This window comes from Rattus norvegicus, chromosome 4, assembly GCF_036323735.1.
Source record: "Rattus norvegicus strain BN/NHsdMcwi chromosome 4, GRCr8, whole genome shotgun sequence".
Taxonomy (NCBI): domain Eukaryota; kingdom Metazoa; phylum Chordata; class Mammalia; order Rodentia; family Muridae; genus Rattus; species Rattus norvegicus.
Window position 1 is genome coordinate 171442862 of NC_086022.1, and position 21553 is coordinate 171464414.

The 21553-nt window shown below is 45.2% G+C and overlaps 2 protein-coding genes and 1 pseudogene across 4 annotated transcripts; 2 read left to right on the top strand and 1 right to left on the bottom strand.

Moving 5' to 3' along the window:
- The first annotated feature begins 1227 nt into the window (after nt 1-1227).
- On the top strand, nt 1228-19508 carry LOC134486647 (sorbitol dehydrogenase-like; annotated as a pseudogene). The gene is made up of 3 exons (XR_010065987.1): nt 1228-5381; nt 6514-7776; nt 18439-19508. The product of XR_010065987.1 is annotated as a sorbitol dehydrogenase-like (transcript).
- On the top strand, nt 7742-19874 carry C4h12orf60 (similar to human chromosome 12 open reading frame 60). 2 transcript variants are annotated; one of them, NM_001037797.1, is made up of 2 exons: nt 7742-7776; nt 18439-19874. In NM_001037797.1, exon 2 carries the CDS (start codon nt 18463-18465, stop codon nt 19192-19194), a length of 732 nt encoding a protein of 243 aa, NP_001032886.1. In that variant the 5' UTR covers nt 7742-7776; nt 18439-18462; the 3' UTR covers nt 19195-19874. The 2 variants fall into 2 exon arrangements, with proteins under 2 accessions (NP_001032886.1, NP_001406454.1); NM_001419525.1 differs by lacking the exon at nt 7742-7776 and adding an exon at nt 7872-7893.
- Smco3 (single-pass membrane protein with coiled-coil domains 3) lies at nt 8304-10175 on the bottom strand. Its single transcript, XM_006237580.5, has one exon. It carries the CDS (start codon nt 10173-10175, stop codon nt 9498-9500), a length of 678 nt encoding a protein of 225 aa, XP_006237642.2. The 3' UTR covers nt 8304-9497.
- Nucleotides 19875-21553: the final 1679 nt, after the last annotated feature.

Below are 21553 nucleotides of genomic sequence, written 5' to 3' on the forward strand. Positions count from 1 at the left end.
CCTTCATGACATTTACTCGGCATATAATATCAGTTGTGTAATTTCAGAAATATGGTAAACTGAAGTATCCGAGTGAACCAGACGGGGGAAAACACCTTATTTTGTTTTAAATGCCAAGGCCCTATAATCTGAACATGTAAGAACAATTTGAGGCATTCTTCTTCCAGTGTCTGAGCCTAAGAGTAAGCTAAAGTCTTGATGGAGCACCAAGACCTGCAGCAGGCACGCAAGGCAGAGGGTCCTCACCTCTGGAACCCAGTGGTTCTTCTCCAGCTCATACATACGAGTAATGTTAACTTTTGGCTTAGCAGATTCGTCTGTGCTACTCATACAGACACCATTCCTGCCTAGTCTGTGACTGTGAGACCCTGAGAAGTAAGGGACTGTCCCTGTGAGCAGCAACAGTGTCCAAGGACCAGCCTCCTGGGGTATAGGGAGGGCAGGCCAAGGACCAGCTTTTGTCCTAGGCTGGTGGCTGCACACAACTTTAAGCTTAGCACCAGGGAAGCAGGCAGATCTCTGAGTTCAAGCCAGCCTGGTCCACATAGGGAGTTCGGGGCAGTCAGGGCTACACAAAGTCTCAAAAACAAAAACAGTCAGAAAACCCAGAAATCCTCTTTTGCAGCAGCTACCTCTCCGGGTGGGTGTGTAAAGGAGTGGGTGATGTGCCTCGTTCTAGGCAGGCAGAATTTGCCCAATGAGCTATAGTTGAGTCGGAAGACCTGTGACACTCACAAGTACAGACTCCTTTCCCTCTTTCTTTATAGTGTCTCATTTCTAAAATTCTCAGCCCGCCTTCCTTTTCCACTGCCCAGCCACAGGCTTTTACGTTATCTTGTGCCTGCCCTCACCAGCATATAGGCAGCAACCCACACATTTTACCTTCACTCTAGAAATTCTGAGAAGAATTTCAAATTTCTCCTGTTTCTGATCATGTTTAAACCTCCAGAAACAGCTATGAGAATTATTTCTCAATAATGTTTAAACTTTAGTGAAAATGATGTGCTTTAAGTATTTTTTTTCTACCTAGTTACACTGTTAGCAACTACTTCACAGAAAACCTTTAAAAAGTGGGGAGAGGGCTACATTTAATAAAATACTATGCTGGACAGGGACAATTTGAAAGATTAAGACTAAACAATAAAGGGTTGGGGATTTAGCTCAGTGGTAGAGCGCTTGCCTAGCAAGCACAGGGCCCTGGGTTCGGTCCTCAGCTCCGGGAAAAAAAAAAAAGACTAAACAATAATAAAAATAAAAGAAAACAAAAACCACAAAATAAAAAAAGAAAAGAAAAATAAAGACTAAACAATAAAAGAAGAGCAAACCAACGGAGATTATAAAAGATCCTCAAAGCATCACAAATGATACCAAATGTTCACTGCTTGAGCACTCTGCCAAAACTTAATAGTTAAGTACACATACTAAGCTATCCAGCTACACAATTATTGGCATTCACTCTGTAGCTCTTTAGAAAGCAGTTACATTTTGATAAATGTAAAAATAATTACTTTCTCAAGGCAGGGTCTGACTGTGTGAATGGATGGGCATGTGTTTGTGTGTTCCTGTGGAGATCAGAGGTGGGTGTTGGTTCCTGAGAGATGGACATACAGATGGATGAGCCACCCAACATGGATGCCAGGCAGAGAACTCAGGTCCTCTGTAAGACAGTATGTGCTGCTAACTGAGAGCCATCACTCCAGACCCCAGAGCATTGTTAACTTATGAGGAAAGAGAATCAAATAGACAATGTCATACAAACCCCCTTGAATCTAATCTCCAGAGTTATATCAGTTTTTAAACATAGTCAATTTTCTGGTTTCATCAGTAGTACAGTATAAAGTGTCTTTCCTGGCATGTAATTTGAAATTTCACAAATCTCAAAACAATACACAGAATGCTTCTAAATCCATACCTTTTTCAACTCTCTTTTCCGGGCTTCTTTTCCTAAGGAGAGAGGAAGAGATGACATAACTCAAATTTCCATCGTTAACATTGCTACAAGCTAACACAATTCTCTCTTTCCTAGGTTCCCCTATGGAGTACATGGATATGTAACAGCCTTGGTGGTGTTGACTCACTAGGAAACTGTACTGCTTATAACCCTCAACCCAAAATGCCAATGTTTTGTTTTTACAGAAATAACTGAACCACAAGGAGGAAAAGAGAGTCTCAAATCACACACTGAAAAACACATTTGTTTAAAAATTCTAACACAAAAAGAGAAACTTAATTTTATCCTGCTAGCCAATCAAATTTGAGAGGTGAAACATGTTAAGTAACTTACTTTCTGAACATTCTAACCATGAATTAATTTTAACTATAAGAATTCCACATGACCTCCCATAACCCACCGTACCAACGCTGAACTTAGGCCACAGTGAAATCATCTGCCAGGTTTAACTCTTCATTTCACACTAATGGCACTTACAGGCTTGGTCTGTGGGGTTCATAAACTTCCTTCCCACTCTTGGTGGAGGATGTTGATCTTCGTCCCATGTTGACAATTTGTATGATTTACTTTTTCATAAAACAAAACAAAACTAGCCCTTACTTCAGACCCTTGGCGGTTCGATGAGCAGAACCAGCTTCCCGCCGAGTCCAGCCGACACCTGGAAGCAAGAGAGCCCAGAGAGCGACATGGCAGCTCCAGCTAAGGGCGAGAACCTGTCCCTGGTGGTGCACAGACCTGGAGACATTAGCCTGGAGAACTACCCAATCACCGAGCTGGGCCCAAATCATGTGTTACTAAAGATGCATTCAGTGGGGGTTCTGTAGCTCTGTTCACTCCTGGGAGCTTGACCAAAAGGGGGATTTTGTTATGAAAAAGCCAATGGTGCTTGGGCGTGAAGCTGCTATAACAGTCATAAAAGTAGGAGGGTCGATGAAACATCTAAAACCAGGAGATGGAGTTGCCATCGAGCCTGGCGTTCCCCGAGAAATAGATGACTACTGCAAGATCTCCGACACAATCTGAGGCCATCAAGCTTCTTCTGTGCTACACCCCCGAATGATGGGAACCTCTGCAGCTTCTACAAGCACAGTGCTGACTTCTGCTTCAAGCTTCCTGATGGTGTCACCTTTGAAGAAGGGGCCCTGATTGAGCCTCTCTCTGTGGGGATCCATGCCTGCCGTCAGTTTCCCTGGGGAACAAGGTCCTTGTGTGTGGAGCTGGGCCGGTTGGGATAGTCACTTTGCTTGTGGCCAAAGGAATGGGAGCTGCTCAAGTACTGGTGACTGACCTATCTGCTTCTCGGTTGACCAAGGCCAAGGAAGTTGGAGCAGACTTTATCATCCAGGTTTCCACAGAGACCCCTCAGGAAATTGTCAGTAAGGTGGAAAGTCTGCTGGGGAGGAAGCCAGAGGTCACCGTTGGATGCAGAGGAGCGGAGTCCTCCATCCAGACCGGGCATCTAAGCCACTCACTGGTGGGATCTTGGTGATTGTGGAGATAGGCTCCAAGAGGATCAGTTTATACACAGTGCACGCAGCTGTGCGGGACGTGGGTATCAAAAGCGTGCTTCAATACTGCAACATGTGGCCAGTGGCAAATTCCATGCTTGCATCGAAGACTGAGTGTAAATCCCTTAGTTACGCATAGATTACCTCTGGAGAAGGTGGTAGAAGCCTTTGACACATCCAAAAAGGGAGTGGGGCTCAAAGTTATGATCAAGTGTGACCCCAATGACTAGAACCCGTAAGTGTGAATTGATCTATGCTCTCAGCCCACTCTCTCAGCATCTAAGGCTAAATGGCTAGAAGGGGAGACCATTAATGTAGAACTTTCTTTTGGAATGGTAAAAATAATAAAACTCATAAGCTGAGAACCTTAGAGGAGTTGGCGTGCCTTAAAGACAGAAATAGGAACACCTTGGGGGACCTTGTAGCCAGAATGAGCTGCTTATACTGAGGAAAGTCTAGTGTCTGGCAGATAGGTCCCGGGAATGTCCTTTCTCTGGTACCTTCTTTGGGTGAGGAGATGAAGCTTGCCTTTGTCTATGTTCCACTGTGGCTGCCAGGAAGTGGGGCTGACTTACGAAGAAACGGCTTCATTAACAAGGAAGTGGCCCCAGAGCTGTTCAGAGCAGTGTTTCTTAAGTGCCATTTGATTTGAGGGAAATAAGGAACCTGCCTTCTGGATCCAGACAAGGAACTGGTGGGAAGACTAAGGCAAATCCCGGATGAGGTACACTAGCTTACGCTCCCAGGTGTGGAAAATAAGGGCACTCAGCTCTGCCCCAGCTCCTGAGAATTCTGTCCTTACATGTGCAAAGTGGAGACCCACCTTCCCAACACCGCTCATTCTTGATAAGGAGCAGGACTGGTTGCTAGGCAACCAGGGGACTTCCACCCAAAAGATCTTAAATCCTGCCTAACTCATACAGGAGGGCTTGGGTTTCGATTCGTCTCCTCCCCAGGCTCACTCCCAGGCAATTATCCTATTCCATTCAGTTCTGGCACCACAGAACTCCCCTCCTCAGCTGGGTAAGGCTGGTGATATGTTGGATGGGCATCGCAGAGCCTAATTAAAGCATAGGGCTTTTCTTTATAAAATTTGGGCCCAAATCACCCCGTTTGTGATTTTAAGATAACCAAGAAGAAGTGCACAGTAACTGTGATGTAACTTGGGCTGCAGTCTGTAACCTACCTCTTCAGCTACGAGTAGTGGAAAAAGACTCTGCTAGAGATCATGGCCAAACCCTGAGCTTTCTCAAACTGCTTCGCATAATAAATTCTGTCGCTGGTGTCAGAAAAAAAAAAAAAAACTAGAATTAAAAAAAAATTAAAGAACTCAGTTTTTCTGTATGTGTAAAATGTCTTCCTTTTAAGAATTTGTATAAATTTCTGGAAAGAAATAACCCGTTGGTTCTTAATGTTGTAAGAATTTGCTCCTTAATTTTGAATGAAGCATCCGAGAAATATGTCTTTACCTTTCTTGACCACAAAAAGAGCTAACATCTCTATTAGTCAAGGTAGTGAGAATATCATTAAATTAAAAATAACACTTTCCTATGGATTATATAGTACTGTCAACTAAAAAAAAACAAAACTAGTACTTTGCATTTACAAAGCCATTGCTTGGAATATGAAACTACCTAAAAACCAACCAAAAATAATTTAGAAAATGTTCTAATAATATGATGCAAACCGTGAGGACATCTTCTCTGTGTATCTAAGATGTGTATTAGTCATGGTTCTCTGGAGTCACAGAACTTCTAGAATGTCTCTATATATTAAGGGAACTTATTGTAATAACTTAAGGTCTGCAGTCCAACTAAGCCCACAATGGCCAGCAGTGAATGGGAAGCCCAGGCTAGTAGTTCCAGCTGGTCTTCTGTCTAAACGAATTCTGAAGAAGTGCCTTCCAACAGATGTGCTGGCAGGTGAGTGCAAGCAGGTGACGAAGAGTGAGTCTTCCTTCTTCCAGTGTCCTCATGTAGGTCTCCAGAGGTGTGGTCCACATTAAAGGTGTGTGCCACCTTGTCTGGATCTGGAACTTGTTTTGTCCCAGGCTGACCTTGAACTCAGAGGTTTATTTGCCTCAGTCTCTCGAGATTAAAGGCCTGTACTACCTTGCCTGGGCCTATGCCTCAAGATCTTCACGATAAGATCCTGGTCAGACATCTGTGTCTTCCAGGTTCAAGATCTGGACCACAGGTGTGCCCTCCATTCCTGGCTGTAGTTTATTCCAGTTGGAGTCAATTGACAACCAAGAATAGCCATCACATGGTGAAATGAAACTGGAGTGGGGATAATCAATTGGATTCAAAGACCAACACATACTCTTTACTTTTCTCCCTGCATGTGTACCAGACGGCAACAAGCAATCCATTCAAACATCTATTCTGATTTAATACCAAGTCAAAGGATTCATGACTCTCAAGCAAAACAAATAAAAAATGAAGTATTAGAGCTCCCCAGACTTAATATTTAGATATATATTGTTTCTGACTAGCACAAATGACTCTTGATTTATATATTTTAGGGGAATTAAAGTGGTAGTCACGGTAGGAAAACATTTTAAGGTCAGGCTTTCATTAGTATCACTTCTTTCTCGTCCATTTCAAATGAATGAAACTTTCAAAATTTAACCTTGCCTATAGTAAAAAGAGAACAAATGTTTCCCGTTGAACGTGTGTGACATTTTCCTACAGGCTACCCCTCTTGTCGTTCCCCTTTGAGCATTAAATAAATCTTTCTTTATAGGTTAGGAAAGGGAATAACCCGAAGTAAATTTAAGACTCTACAACTGTAATTCCCTTGGTTGAGACTTTGTAAGTTGTTTTAGTTAATGTTTCTTTCATAAAGCGTTCAACTGCCTGACTCCCTGCTATTTCCCTGATGTTTCAGAACTGACCAGAGTCGATTATTTCATTATGAATGTTTGTCAGAAAACTGACAGGTCAGGAGTTTGGGTGGAAGGGAAGGGTACTGATTACAGAGAACTAGAAAAAGGGATGGATACAACCACTATTTTTGATCGTATCTTTGTTTCCCTTTTTAAACCAACCCCAGGCTCAGGTTTTGACTCCCCTGGCCCCCCAACTAAAAACACTTCAGTGTCAAGTCGAGAATTTTTACAAGACTGTCTACAAGAGCGACTCTCCTAAAAGAAGTAGTTGGGAGAGACGAGGTTAAAAGACCAAGGGAACCCAGACTGCACAGATGCAACCCGACCGACTGGTCCACTAAAGGAGGCCTCAACAGCAACCGCCAAAACCATAGCAACGGTTGATACTGACAATCTCAGGAGGTGGACCTAACTCGGCGGGAGTGATCGGCCGAGGACCCGTCGGACGCATCGCACCTCCACAGCCCGGGAGCCCTGAAACCCGTGGTTCCCGTGACCAGGACCCAGAGGAAGAATAGCGCGGCCCCTGGGCCTGGTGTTTCTGAGGTGGCTTAGAAGGTCCCGGGGAGGGTCCCGGGAAACGGAGCACTTAGTCCGCACGCACACAGGACAGCGAGGCTCCCGGGACGGTGAGGACGACTTGCGGGCGACTCCCGAGTCCTTCACCTCTGCTTCTAAGTCAGGCACCCAGGGACCACTATCTTGAAACCCCGCGCCAAACCGCTAGCTATACATCACTTCCCTATCGGCTGACCGTGCTCACACCGCGTTGCCAAGCACTGGGACCATAGAGGGTACAATAACATTGGGGCCAGAGTTACTTCCGCTCGCATCCAATATCCGATTGGATACCTATAGGCCAAGAGCCCGCCTCATTCCGAAGCATTGTAGATTGAAACTAATATAGTCCAATAAGAATAAAAGCTAAGCAAGCCGCTAGTTGATCGACCGATTACTCTCGGAATTCTGACGTATTTCCGGTCGCTCCTCTCTCGAGATGCTAGGTACAGGTACATGGACAGTTCTGAGTCGTCCATTGAGTCTCTGTTAGTTTTTGTGTGTTATGGTTGCGGTCCTTCAGGAATACCTCCATTGAAAACGAGTTGCCAAATAATACGGAGCATCGAGTCTAAAGTGCCCAGCAAACATCTCTCTACACAGGATATGATGAACTGAACAAATAGTGCCTGGGCGAGACTCACAAAGTGATCATCTACACAAAAATGTATATTTCAAAAGAGAAACGGTACATTTGTAGATTTTCTAGAGGGGAAGTTGGAACATAATGCTCCGACTGATCTTTTCATCAACTCAAAACACCTTTATGATGTCATTACACACTGATTTATCTGAAAGTCTTCGTCCTTCCCTTCTACATCCCCATTCCTTACCCCCTCCCACCCCACCCCCACCTTTTCCCCTTAAAGGTAAGCATTTTATGATGTCATTACACACTTTGATTTACCTGAAAGTCTTCGTCCTTCCCTTCTACATCCCCATTCCTTAACCCCCCACCCCTACCCCCACCCCTTTTCCCCTTAAAGGTAAGCATTTAAGTTGAAATCTTCATAAAGCTCAGTTGGTTATTTTGCAACTTAATCTGAACATCATTTACAGAAAAAGGTAATAAGGAAATTTTTGACATGGGGTATTTTAAAAAGTATTGAAGGTGTATATTAATGTTTAGAATACTCTGATTGTGTCCCCTAACAATGTAACATCAGTCCCATACTTAAGCCAAGTTTTTATGTGGTCAGGGAAAAAAAAGTATTCAGTAAAGAGATTAGGCTGGACCCCATCTCCCCATCCTTCTGTTTCATTGTTTTCATTGATGGAATTCCAGTCAAAAAGTCATGATGCCTGGGTCTGTCATTACATTCCTGTTATAATAATTCTTTGAGGGTCAGCAATAGCAAGATATATTAGTTCAAAACATACAAACCAGCTAATAAAATTTGAAGATGACCCAAATTGTGATATTTTGAAACTAATTTATAAAAGCAGTGATAACAAGATATTAATATATTTGGAAAAGTCATAGGGCTAGTTACAATTTTTCATCTGTAAGAGTTGTTTTTTTTTAAAGATATACTGAGTATTTTCTTCCAATGATTATTTTTGTGCTTCAAAAACAAAAGAGCTATAACAAAGACATTCTCGGCATTGTTACATAATATGACTTTCAAAGTAAACTCTAAAAAATGGCTCAATGAGAACACTTAGATGAAGGGTTTAGAAAACAAATGCTGCATCTACAGAAATTAAGTTAGATCAATTGGCCTCCATAGCTTTTGACTTTTTCTGATTTCAGGTGAAAATTAACATAGGTCTGTTAATGCTTTATGGGGCAGAGGGAGCTGCCACTTCCTGGTGGTATTGAAAATGAACTTATCCCCCTGAAAAATTGAAAATACATACTTTCTTTAACCAATGAATTCTTATTGGGGAGTGAGTCTTTTTCCTCACTCTAACATATTTTATGCAGGGGTCACTCCGCTTTATTTATTGTTTATTAAGATATTCGAGAGTTTGCCTGCTGAAGTGATAGATGACAGATAGATCAATATTAACTGCATTATAGACACAATTTCTATTATCTGATCCTTTCCCAGATGCATCCAGACACATGTTGTGTTGAGTAGAACCTCACAGGGGCATTGCTTCCTTTCATTCCTGAAGAACATGTTGTTTTTGTGGTTTTGCCATCGGTTCAGATTACAGACAATTGAATTTAATCCGGTGGTAAAAATAACGGAAGGATGTCTATTTTACTTGAAGACCACAGGTCTGTGTCTAGTCCAATGTTATTAAGAATGATTTATTAGACATAAGTGATGTTTGAAACAGGGAATGGGAACGGCCTCTCCATTTAGCAGGAATGTTTGGCAATGAGGAAGCAATAGGCAGTGCCTTGCTGTTCTATGATGCCTTTACACCCCAGTGGTTCTGACAGCAGGGTAAGACCCGGATAGAGCGTTATCCCATGACGGTCCAACACAGCTGGTTTGGGCACTCGTTGTCCTAACACCCAAGCATGCCACATTGTTTATCTGTGTCCACATTGCTGGAGACATCTGGAAAATTAAAGACGTTAGCACGGCGCCAAAGAGAGAAGCGCAGGGCCATCCCAGCGTAGACGCCTGAGTGTTCACCTTAACTGGCGCTTCACAGCATCGGTGACCTCAGCGATAGCATGATGGTACTTCTCTGAGGCGGCCTTGAACTCAGTCAGATGCTTCTCGTAACTTTGGATGGCTGATTGAAGCTGCGTCCTCTCCACTGCTCCCAAGATGGCTTGAACGACCATGTCTATCCCGAGGCTGAGCACGGCTACTCCGATGCTCCCGAGGATAGAAGTCCCGATGTGAGTCAGCACAGAGGCCAGCTTGCTAATTATACCCGTTGTGACATTTGAGCCCACCAGTTTGACAGCCACTGCACTGGCTGCAGCTGTAGCTTCTCCCAGGATGACAGAAATGACCTTCTGCACGATGGCTATCTTCTCTGTTTCCCTTTCCTTAATATCCCGAAGCTTCCTATAAAGGGTTGGCTCGAGTTTGTCTTTCAGTGCCTCGTCAACCTTTTGCAGCTCCTTCTGGATTTTTGTCACGGCTTGGATGATGAGGTCACAGTTTCTTTTGATGGTTGCGTCACTTCTCATTTCAATGAAGGCCAGCCTGCAACCCAGGTGGGCATTCAGAAGGCCTGTGAGCTTGTTGGTGACCTGGAAGCAGTCAGACAAGCAGTCCAGCAGCTGCTGGTGAAGGCGGTTCACTTCCTGTCGCCTCCTTGGGTTTTGTGGGTAGAGGAAGTCACTCTGAGCCATATTTCAGCAAGTCTCTGAAAAATCAAACAGGAAATCAGCTCAGAGTACCTGCAGGACTCTAACCAGTCAGCCAGCAAAGCGGCCGTAGCTAAGATGGTCTTGGAGGTCTCAGCAGGTGAGATGTGTTGGCTTGTTTGAGACAGGATCTCCTGTAGCCCAAGTTAGGTGTGAATTTCTGATCCCTCAGCATCTGGTTCCCATGAGCTATGACTACAGGGCTGCACCCGCTGCCTGCTCTATGCCAGGGGCACACTCAGCCCTTCGGAGGCTAGCTCTCAAGTACCATTACTTAGTTTCCCAATTCCCTAGCCACCACTATGTGTTTACCCGCTGTATTTCCCAAGAATTTAAAGTTAAATCAATAGTCTCAAGATCTGGTTTACAGCAACACTGATATAAATTCAGTGCTTATGTATTTGATAACTTAAAGAATTCCCACCAGGGCTGTCAGGAGGCCTAGTTGGGAACAGTGCAACCTCAACCTGAAAGACTGAGTTTGCTCCCTGGAACCCCCGAAGGAAGTGACTCTAGCAAGGTGTCCTCTGAGCTCTACACGCCTACCACAACATTCGGGAACTCTCACACAGCCACCTCACCCCTCCCCAATAAACACAGATATAAATAGTAGTGCCATTTTATATCACTCTGGGAAATTGTTTTTAAATTCTAAGCACTATCTAAAAACAACACCCATGTAATATTAAAATCTTAAAAAAAATCCTTCAGCAGCCAGGCATGGTGGTGCATGCCTTTGATCCTGGCACTCTAGAGGCAGAGGCAGGCAGATCTCTGTGAGTTCAAGGCCAGCCTGCACTGTATAGCAAGGGCCAAGCTAGCTAAAGCAACACAGTGAGAGCTTGCTTCAAAAACCAAAACAACAACAAAAACCCCTCAGAATAAGAGTATAAATTCAAGATGAAAATGTCCTTTGAGGAGAATGTGGAGACCAAAGGAGTATAGGGCATCTCTGATCCCTTCTGGGACTCAACACATTAAACCATTTAGTAAGTCTATATTGCATGTGGACATATCTTTTGTTTGACTGAGGGTTTCACTGTGGTCCAGGCTCATATAAACTCAGTAGGTAGCCCAGTGCAGCCTCAAACTCACAGCGATTCTCCTGCCTCAGCCTCCTCAGTGCTGGTAACAGCCACCACATTCTGTCCAAAGCCATTATAGAAACAAACTAGAGTGGGTGTTAGAATGAAGGTAATGGTGGCTCGGTGGTGGTGGTGGTGGTGGTGGTAGTGGTGGTGGTGGTGGTGGTGGTGGTGGTGGTGGTGGTGGTGGTGGTGGTGGAGGTGGAGGTGGAGGTAGTGGTGGTGGTGGTGGTGGTGGTGGTGGTGGTGGTGGTGGTGGAGGTGGAGGTGGAGGTGGTGGTGGAAGTGGTGGTGGAGGTGGTACAGGCCTTTAATCCCAGATCTGTGGAGGCAGAAACAGGCAGGTCTTTATGGGTTTGAGGCCAGCCTGGTCTACAGAGCTCGTTCCAGGACAGTCATAGCTGCACAGAGAAATCCTGTTTGAAAAACAAAACAGAAAAGAGAAGGCAATGGAATTTCACAAAGGCTCTAGGAAAGAGCACAAGCATTCTGCAGATAACACAGCTTCCTGGGAGTGCATTTGTGGCTCGCAGTGCCTTCTATTTAGAGAGTGAACAAGAATACTTTTCTGCATTTATTTTACCAAAAAACTCAGCACAGAAAGAACTTAATATGTATACAGTGAATATGTTTTCTGTGTGACTGGCCCTTGGACATCTCTGTTAAACTCAGCAATGGTTAGTTTTGTAATTACTGTCTTCTTATGTATATAAGAGTTTTGCCTGCATGTATGTATGTCTGTGCATCATGTATGTGCTTAGTCCCCTCTAAGGCCAATAGAAGACATTGGATCCCCTAGAACTGGACTTACAGAGAGTTGTGAGCCGCCATGTGGGTGCCGGGAATGGAACTCAGGTCTCCTGGAAAAGCAGCCAGAGCTCTTCACCTTACACACACACACACACACACACACACACACACACACACACGAGCCTTAGCACAAATCATTTTTCTATTGTCCGTTTCCTGTTGTCCGTGCTGTGTCTGTCTTCCTGTTTCTGTCTCACAGGGCTTGTAACTAGCTTGACCAACCTGTGTTCTAGTCTTTCCTTTTCCATCCTGTCTGTCTAAAGAATCATTCTTCCTGTGCTCAGTGCACCAGAGCAGGTTTATAAGACTGCGATGTTGTCTGCCCAGCACTGAACCTGTAGCCGGTTAGTATCGTGGAACTACTCTTGTTTGTAGTTTGTCTTCGGTGTTTAGTTTGTGGAGTGCCTTTCTTTGACTCTGTCACACAAAGAATACACAGTGGCATGCCTCTTTCTTGGCATTTCCAATCAATTAGCAAATTAAGACAGTGATAACTATGATGTTAAGCTAGAAAAAAAACTTGGATATACAAGATTTGACTTGTGCAGATTCAAATTTTAAACAATTTACATCTTTTCTTACTATATATTGATACTGCCACTAGGTGGAGACACCTGGTCACCCGGGAAGGTTCTCAACTTGTAGGCTTTTGAATTGATATCTTTAAATGTGTACTTCATGGTTAAGAGTAGGCGCAGTGATATGTCCATTTTGGATTTCAACAAACTTGCTTGTGCATCTCAATCTGACCGCTCCACTCAATGGAATGGAGGCCCTGCAATTAGCCAGCCATCTCAAAGCTCACAGGCCAATGACACAATGCTAGCCCAAGAGGCCTTCTGGGCGTATCTTACTCCCACTCTATTACATTTTGACAGTTGCCTGCCTGGGGACCGTGGAAGGTTGTGGCATTACCAGGGGCCTCGGAGTGAGCTTAACCCTGCTCTCATTAACTACTGTGTATGCCTTATTTGAGCTTTCACAAGTTAGAAATCGCATCCAGTGCTTCCTGTCAGTGAAGAAGTTCTGTTCGGGGCATTGCTCTCTCGTTCTCCAGCATCTCTGCTCTTCCCTGGGATCTATGGAGCCTTGCAGCCGCCTGCTGGTGTTGCTGCTACCCAGTAGGTGGGGCTCCTGGCTCCTGGGGTCCATCTCACTCCAGCCTTGGGGAAGCAATTGTGCTTTGCCTGCTTGGTCTACATCTGGGCTGTAGTGGGTACAATTGGGTTTGATGTGAGTGTTTGGTGGTTAAACAGGGTTTGAGACCAAGAGTACTCTTGCATGATTAGCTATAGTCCTAGAACTTGAGATGTAAAGGCAGAAGGACCAGAAATGCAAGGTCAGCTCAACTACACAGTGACTTCAAGGCTAACCTGGGTTACCTGAGGCTCTGTCTCAAGAGAAAGAAAGATAAAAGAAAGGAAAGGATACATACCTCTAAAAGTGAAGGTTAATTTCATGGTACTATGTAGGTGGTTTATTTTTTCTGGAAAAGAAGCACACTACCTGAGAAAGGGCACTGACTGTCAACTATTATCATTGCTGTTGATGTTGTTACCCTGGATGGCACAGAACTCTTGTTGTAAGCCAGGCTGTCCTTAAACTCAAAGAAATCCTCCTGCCTCTGCATCTCAAGGGCTGGCATTAAAGGCGTGTGCTCCCACACCTGGTTTGTGCATCGTGCTTTAAATTGTTTATTTAAATTAAAACTAAGGATTAGCGTTCCAAATTACTGCTTCCTTTTGGCCTTTTATACGTATGTCATTATGCTTTGTACTTCCCTGTTTTTCTGCTGCCACTTCTTCTTGCTGGTCACTTTGCAAATACAAAGGTTCAGGGGACTTCAGAGAACACAGCACATCTTTTCCCCAGAGCTACAGGAACTTAGAGAGGGAAACTAGGATTCAGGGAGTGCAGGGAACGTGTCCTAGAAAGCGACGTGTGACGGGTGTGTTGGCAGATGCTCCAGTATATAATGCTGAGACATTAAACTTAGCAGCTGATAATCAATCTTATAACACCATTACACCAACATATAAACCTTTAAACAGAGGAAGAAAGACAGCTGCAATCCCACTATCCTGGGTGTTTTTATTTCTAAAATTTATCTATGTGCATAAAAATCTTTTTTAAGATTTATATTTATTATATATGAGGACACTGTCACTGTCTTCAGACACACCAGAAGAGGGCATCAGATTCCATTACAGATGGCTCTGAGCCACCATGTGGTTGCTGGGATTTGATCTCAGGATCTCTAGAAGAGCAGTCAGTGCTCTAACCACTGAGCCATCTCTCCAGCCCACAAAAATCATTACAGAGTTGTAATAACAATAAATTTGTAGCAATAATGAGATTCTTTTCATTTTAACTCATTTGGTCTCCCGTACTTCTAATTTCATAAGCACTATATTAGTTATATAAGCTATTCTAAACATGATAATTCAATAAGCCTCCAATTGTGTTACATTTGTAATGTTTATATGCAAAGCTTGTTTTTCCCTCCGATGTCTACATTCTTCCCGTGTAATGAGTGGGTAGAAGGACAATAGGGTTGGAGCTGTGACATGGACGTAAAGCACATTTGTGGATCAGGTCTCTCTGTCTACCCTGTGACTTCTGGAAGCAAACTCAGGTTGTCAGGCTTGGCCCACACGTTTACCCCCTGAGCCATCTTGCTGACCCTACATTTTTATTGCCTTTGACACATATTCACATTGCACTTCAAAAGCTTTTCTGCTGACACCCACAGTAAATGTTTATGCCACGATACTGGTCTCTCTCTGCTAGGTCTTGTTTACTTGGGGGACCTAGGTTATATTTCAGACAGAGTTGTTCTTTTAAGAATACAAACTGAATGCATTTTAATGTGAAATGATAAGGCCCTAGGAATTCTCTCTCAGTGAAGTGGAAGACTCGGGAGAGCTGAGTCATTGAAAAATAGGATGGGCCTTGTTCTGATCATTTCTAAAGCTGGGCCGAAGCCCGGTACAGGGAAGTCCATTTAATGGCTTTATACATTTCGGCTTTTCTAAGTATGTGCTCTGATACATTCATGTACACACAGGTCCACACGCACAGACACACACACACATGCACACACAGGCACACACACAGGCACACACACACACACACAGGCACACACACAGGCACACACACAGGCACACACACAGGCACACACACACAGGCACACACACACAGGCACACACACATACACACAGACATACACGCACACACAGGCACACACACAAGCACACACACACAGGCACACACACACAGGTACACACACAGGCACACATAGGCACACACAGGTACACACACACAGGCACACACACACAGGCACACACACAGGCACACACACACAGGCACACACGCACACACACACACAGACACATGCACACACATGCACACACACACAGTGCAGAGGACCGGCTGAGGTGTTAATGTTGTTACTAGTGTTCTCTCAGCTCATGCACTGCTCTCTCCCTCCTCGATGTGCACTTGTGAGTGAACACAAACAAGGCCAGAAGCTTTGCAGAAGGAAAGACCGGCTGCTGTCTAACTCTGCGCTTCACTGAATTCAAACCAAAGCCATGGTGTTCAGTTTTTGTTTCTTTTTTTTTTTTCTTTTTTTTCGGAGCTGGGGACCGAACCCAGGGCCTTGTGCTTGCTAGGCAAGCGCTCTACCACTGAGCTAAATCCCCAACCCCTGGTGTTCAGTTTTTGAGTTAATCATGAGGCAATGGTACATTTTCTGATACAAATTCCTCTAAATTTCCTCTAAAATCTTGAGCAGAATGATGTCGTAATTCTGAGCAGAATGAGGCCTGTGAGGGGATCCCTCAGCCCTTATCAAAGGAATCTGTTGTTCCCTGGAGACATTGCTGAGGAAAACAGTGTGCTTCCCCCTCCAAGGCTGCTTAGAGGCTCAGAATGTATCAAAGTTGGAGTAACTTCATGGACTACAGGCAAGTGCTGTACGCATCGGCTAACGTAGAGTTGCCGTCGTTTGTCCACACACTTTGAGTCTCATTCGTGACACAGAAGACACAGCTTCCTCCAGACAAGCATTACCTCACACATGGCCGTGGCTTCCATCTCCAGACTCCCTAAAAGGAATGTCTTCATTACTTCTCTCCCTCAGTGACTTAGTCTAACCTCTCTCAACAAAATTCTTCTTCCCCTGGTGTCTACAAGGAGGGAATCTCCAAAGTATGCCCGAGAGCCCCTCACACTAAGCTGGCACAGTACATGGCCGCCTACACCTGGCCTTATTCCAAAGTCACAGGCTGGTCCTTCAGGGTCCTCACGCTCCTTGAGTCTCCACAGCACTTACCTTGTTGGGGTTCCAAGTGTGCGTCCCCTCTGTTGCTTGGGAGTGTTGTTGAAGGGTGCTCATGTGGGCTCCTCTGGAAGCTTCTGGTGGAATGTGATGACCAGAGGGTTTGCTGGTCTCTGCTGGGTCCCTCTGCCCATCTGGTTTAGAGCCACTCCTGCCTGGCTTAGTTTTCAGAATCCTTCTGTTTCCTTAATGCAGCCTGCTGATGTCCTAAGCAGTGTTAACTTGAGTGATTATAAACCTGGTCAAAATGCCATAAAACTGCACAAATCCGGTTCAGTGTGAGCTCTGTCTGGTTGGAGCTCTGAGGTCCATCTTCTCAACCCTTCCAGATACGTTTTCTTCAGATCTGCTGCAGTTGGGCCTCATCTGCGGGTGGTTCTCTTACGTTCTCAGGAAATACAAACCAGATACAGCCAAGTGTGAACAGAAGGGTCCCCATCCAGAATGGGGGCTCTGCTCTTTGTCACTTATGCCTTCCCAACAGGACACAGGTCCAGAGGACTGTGCCTGGATGAACCTTTCCTCCCTCCTCTCCCTCCCTTGCACTTCCCCTTGTTCTCCTGTGAAATCATGCTTCTTTCTCTCTCGTTGTAATTGTTACACACACACACACACACACACACACACACACACACACCCATAATATATAGTACAGCCTGTTCACGTCACAGTGTTGCTCATATGGAGATGGTTTGTGCGCTGACTGGGGATTGGATAATCCAATAGTCTGCTCATCAGCCTCTTCTCCCTGGAAGACTCTTTCTCCCTGGCTCAGTTCTCAGCATTCCTTAGCTGCCTGGCCATGGGTAAAGCCCCTCAGTTTTCCCATTTCCATGTTTGCGTGTCTATGTAAACAATACATATTTGAATTTTTATTTTGTGTGTTTTTGTGAGTCTGGATGCACGCAAGTAGGAGATGTGCTGGGGCCTGCAGAGGTCCAAAGAGGGCATTGGATCCCTTGCAATGGAGTTCCAGACAACTGTGAACTGCTATGGAGGTGCTCGTGACTGAACAAGGTCATCTGGAAGAGCATTCAGTGCTCCTAACCTCTGAGCGATCTCTCCAGCCCAGCATGTCTGCTGTCTCCAGTGCCCAGTGGGGCTCCAGGAAGGAGAAGGGAGAAGGAAAGAAGTGAGGAAGGAAAGGGAGGAGGATGGGTGAGCAGAGGATGTCTGTGCAGGAAAGTATGGAGTACAGTGGTCCTAGAGTCAGGGGCTGCAAGCAGTACAGCTCTGAGGTGCCTCTTAGTGGCATTATCTTTATCAGCACCACTAAGGCCATGCCTGTTGCTTGCAGCCCCGACCAAGACCTTGGGAGCAGGCGTAAGAATGGGCAGGGTCAACAACACAGATTCTGGGAGTTGGGCAAGTGGCAAAAGCACATTTGTCTATTACAGGAGCTGGGCAAACCTTTAGACCCCTATCCCAGCATCTCATTGTTTCTCAAGTAGCCACGTATGATGCTGTCTTTTTCTCAATGGCTTGCTCTGTTGCCTGGTCCATCATCAGCGATCTCTAGCTGTGCTGGTCTTTTCTAGGAGGAAATATCTGTGGCACATATGCCAGCCTTGCAGCTGGGCCTGCTTGGCTAAGTTCCTCCCACATATGCCATGTGAGTACCACCGTCTTGGTTGCCTGCATGGTTCTCTTCAGTTGTAGTGGTCAGGGAGTCACTTGTGTGCAAGCCTAACTACCACTGAGGCATGAGTTCCCAGCAGGAATACAGATTCATCCATCTCCTAGACTTGTCATGGAGTTGGCCCAACAGCTGTAGATCCTCCCAGGCCTTCCTGTTCAAATACAGCTGCCTCTGGCCCTAAGTGCAGAGTTTATCTGGGAGTCACCTCCTGCTGTAAGCGTAGGATTAAAGCCCAGAGTCAGGTCTGCCTCAAGTTTGAGCAGCTCTCCCACCCTTGTCAGCACTTGGCTTGGTGTGTTTATAGAATCCTTCCAGTCTCTTCACGGTCAATTCCATGCTTAGTTTTCACTTGGATTCTGCTTTGCTTAACAGGGCTGAAATTAGTTTGTTGGAGAAATGTCTTCTGAGTCAGAAAAGGGTCAAGAGAGACTGATTCAAGCCGCCAAACTATTCTCCTGCCACATACAAGACCTGGTTTCCTTCATAAATAGGTTCATTGAGTTATTTAACCTCACCATGAAGACTCAGATCCTCCCCATGAGTCTGAATGAAGAGAGCTGCATTAAGGACTTCCTTGAACAGATGATCGAAAATTTTAAAGAGATGCAACTGATGGCGGATGTAAAGCAGAAAGAAATGCAAAAGGAGCCTTTGTGTTCCAAGGTGGTGACGGAGGTGACCTCTGCAGGGGGGAAGTGTGCCGACCTTAGTCCACACCACATGGCAGAAGAAATGCTCAAAACCATCCAGACATCAGGTGCTGCCTTGGTCCCGAAAACCAGTCACATTCTTGGGAGTCTAGAAACTTCTCTCTCACTCCTGATGCAGTTCCCCATCATGGGTCTTCGATTAAGTGACTTCCATAGTGAGGAGACCAAAGAACAGCCAGATGCCACCACATCTGAGAAAAGCAGGAGTCCAGAATGTCCCAAAACCACTAAGGAGGAAGCCTTGAAGAGGCTGCAAGATATGCTGTGTCCAGAGAATGCCCACAAGCCCCTAGAAACAGCCGCAGAAGAACTGGAACAGTTTATCAAGACTATGGACATGACTTTACAGGTCCTCCGGAAATCCATAAAGACCATGGAAGGGAATAGCTGTGTCCTTACACAGGTTCAGGGCAAGTAGAGGAAACCTGTTCCTTCCTGAATGACAGTCAGCTGGAGTTCTCCATGTTTCCATGATACTGTGCTGACACTACATGCCTGGTTAGTATACTCGGATGTTAGAACCCAAGGGCAGAGTCATTGCCTGGCAAACCAGATACCTGTAGTTTCTGCTTTGTTAAAAGAAAAAGGAACAGCCAAAGCCCCGGTGCTGTAGCAGTGACTAAGTAGAATGTCCTGCTGTAAGGGTGGAGGCAGCATTTCCCTCAGAGCCAGTCCTAAGTCAGTTGTTGCTCTTAAAGCGTAATTAAAGCCACTGATCTCTCCTCTTCACAAGTGTGCCTCAGTTGCAGCAGTGCAAAGTCCAGGTAAGTGTTGGCATTATCATATGGTAAGCTAAAAGTCGTGACTGTTCATGCTCAGGAAACATACAAACCATGTTGTCATTCAGACTGACATAGGCTGATCGGGGAGTCTCATGGTCATCTTGTTGGGATTTCAAGGTTCCTGCATCCTGGGACAAAAAGCTGGACAGAGAAATCTGCAGTGCTGCAGAAATATAGTTTATTAAGAAAGACTGTGCTTGGGGTTGTGGATTTAGCTCAGTGGTAGAGCGCTTGCCTAGCAAATGCAAGGCCCTGGGTTCGGTCCCCAGCTCCGAAAAAAAGAAAAAGAAAAAAAAAAAAAAAGAAAAAAGAAAAACTGTGCTTTCGGGAGAGGCGGTGGGCCAGAGCTGGGGGGGGAGGGAGGTGAGATGCTCAATGGTGTCGTCCTGGGAGGGTTGTGACCCTTTGACGGGACAGTTGCACAGTGCCAGCTTTCTCGCATATCTTTATTATGGGCCTTTGTGGCCAAGCTGGCCTACCTAAGGGAGTCGAAGTCTTCCCTTATGCCAAAAGGTTGGTTCATATGCTAATTACACAGCCCTTGTATATAACTTTAATTTTTTCAACTCCCGTTTTAAGTGACGATTTTTAAACACTTTAACCTCCCTCATAGGAAAAGAAACGGAAGAAGAGTGGACCTGTTTAGAAAGGTTCTGTGGAGTGACTTCTGTGCTGTCTGGAATCAGCTCAGTTCGCAGGTCAGCAGGCAGTGGCAGGTTGATCCATTCACAAACACCTCATGGGTATTCCAGCAGTCCAGTTAGGAAGCTGGGATAGCAAACAGGAATCAGCAGAGGTGGCACTACCTAGCAGTGACAGCCAGGCCTCAGTCTCGGCTTGAGTCACCAGGAGGGACCCAGAGGGACACCAGGAGAAGTTCTCAGATATGCCTCTCTCAGGGAAGCAAAGATCAGCCAAGTTGCGAGACCCATATAAGCTTTGCAGCGCTAGCTCTACCAGCAAGCCAGGCTGTCTCCATCTCTCTGTCGAGTCCTGTCTATGCCCTCCAAACATCATGTGTCCTCTACGTGCCTTGCCTCAGTACGTGTCTTCTCTCAGCCATCCACGCAGTCCCAACAAATGCAGCCCCACTAGGTAATGTAGGGCGGACCAATACACGTGTGTTGTTAGCACAGAATTCTTCATCGGATGTCCTTTCGCGCTTGTGTTAGCAGAGCATCCTGTGTCTGCTTCAGCTAAACCTTCCTTCACGAGTCTGCCTTAGTCTTGCACCTGTGTCCACTTCAGGAAAACACTCCTTTGTGTGTTTGCTCCAGCAGAACGCCTTCCAACACCACTGACTTTCCACAGAACCCTTAAAGTTTCCATTTCATTTGTGTCAGGTTTTTCCTGGCCCTCTCTCAGCCCTATTCTCCTGCTTTAGTACAATTTCTATAATGCCCAGTGTCTTGACTATCATAAACCACTAGATATTCCTGATATGATTACCTAGGCCTAAGTAAAACAATGAGTGGATAGCAATATAGTTTTCCTGCTTACATGAATAAGACCAGAGCACACAGTTTGTTCCCATCTGTGTGCTCTAAGGTCTTAAGGTAAGGGGATATTAGTAGTTAAAAATGATAGGTACTTTTTTTTGGTCAGGGTACACAGAGGAGGCACAGCTCCACTCTCCCATTGACAGAAGTTCAAAAAGTTCCTCTGATATTTTCGGGGACCTCCCCTCAGGCCAAAGGAGGAATCATGGCTTCAATTCAGGGAACAATTTTAGGAGTAGCCAGTATAACACAGAGTTGGGGGCTTAGGAAAGATTGAAGGTTGAGACAAAAGTTCTCAGAAGGAAAGTAAGGCACACCCAGAGCATAGGCATGGGCTTCTCCAGGAAGAACCAGAGTTGACTAAAAGAGTATTTTTAATGTATACTTTCAACATGCAGGGAAGCTTCCAGGTGTGTGCATATGGTCTCCTCAGAAAGGAGTCACCCTGCAATCTGGGCTCTGAAAAGATTAAATGGACACAGAGTTACGCCCTAAC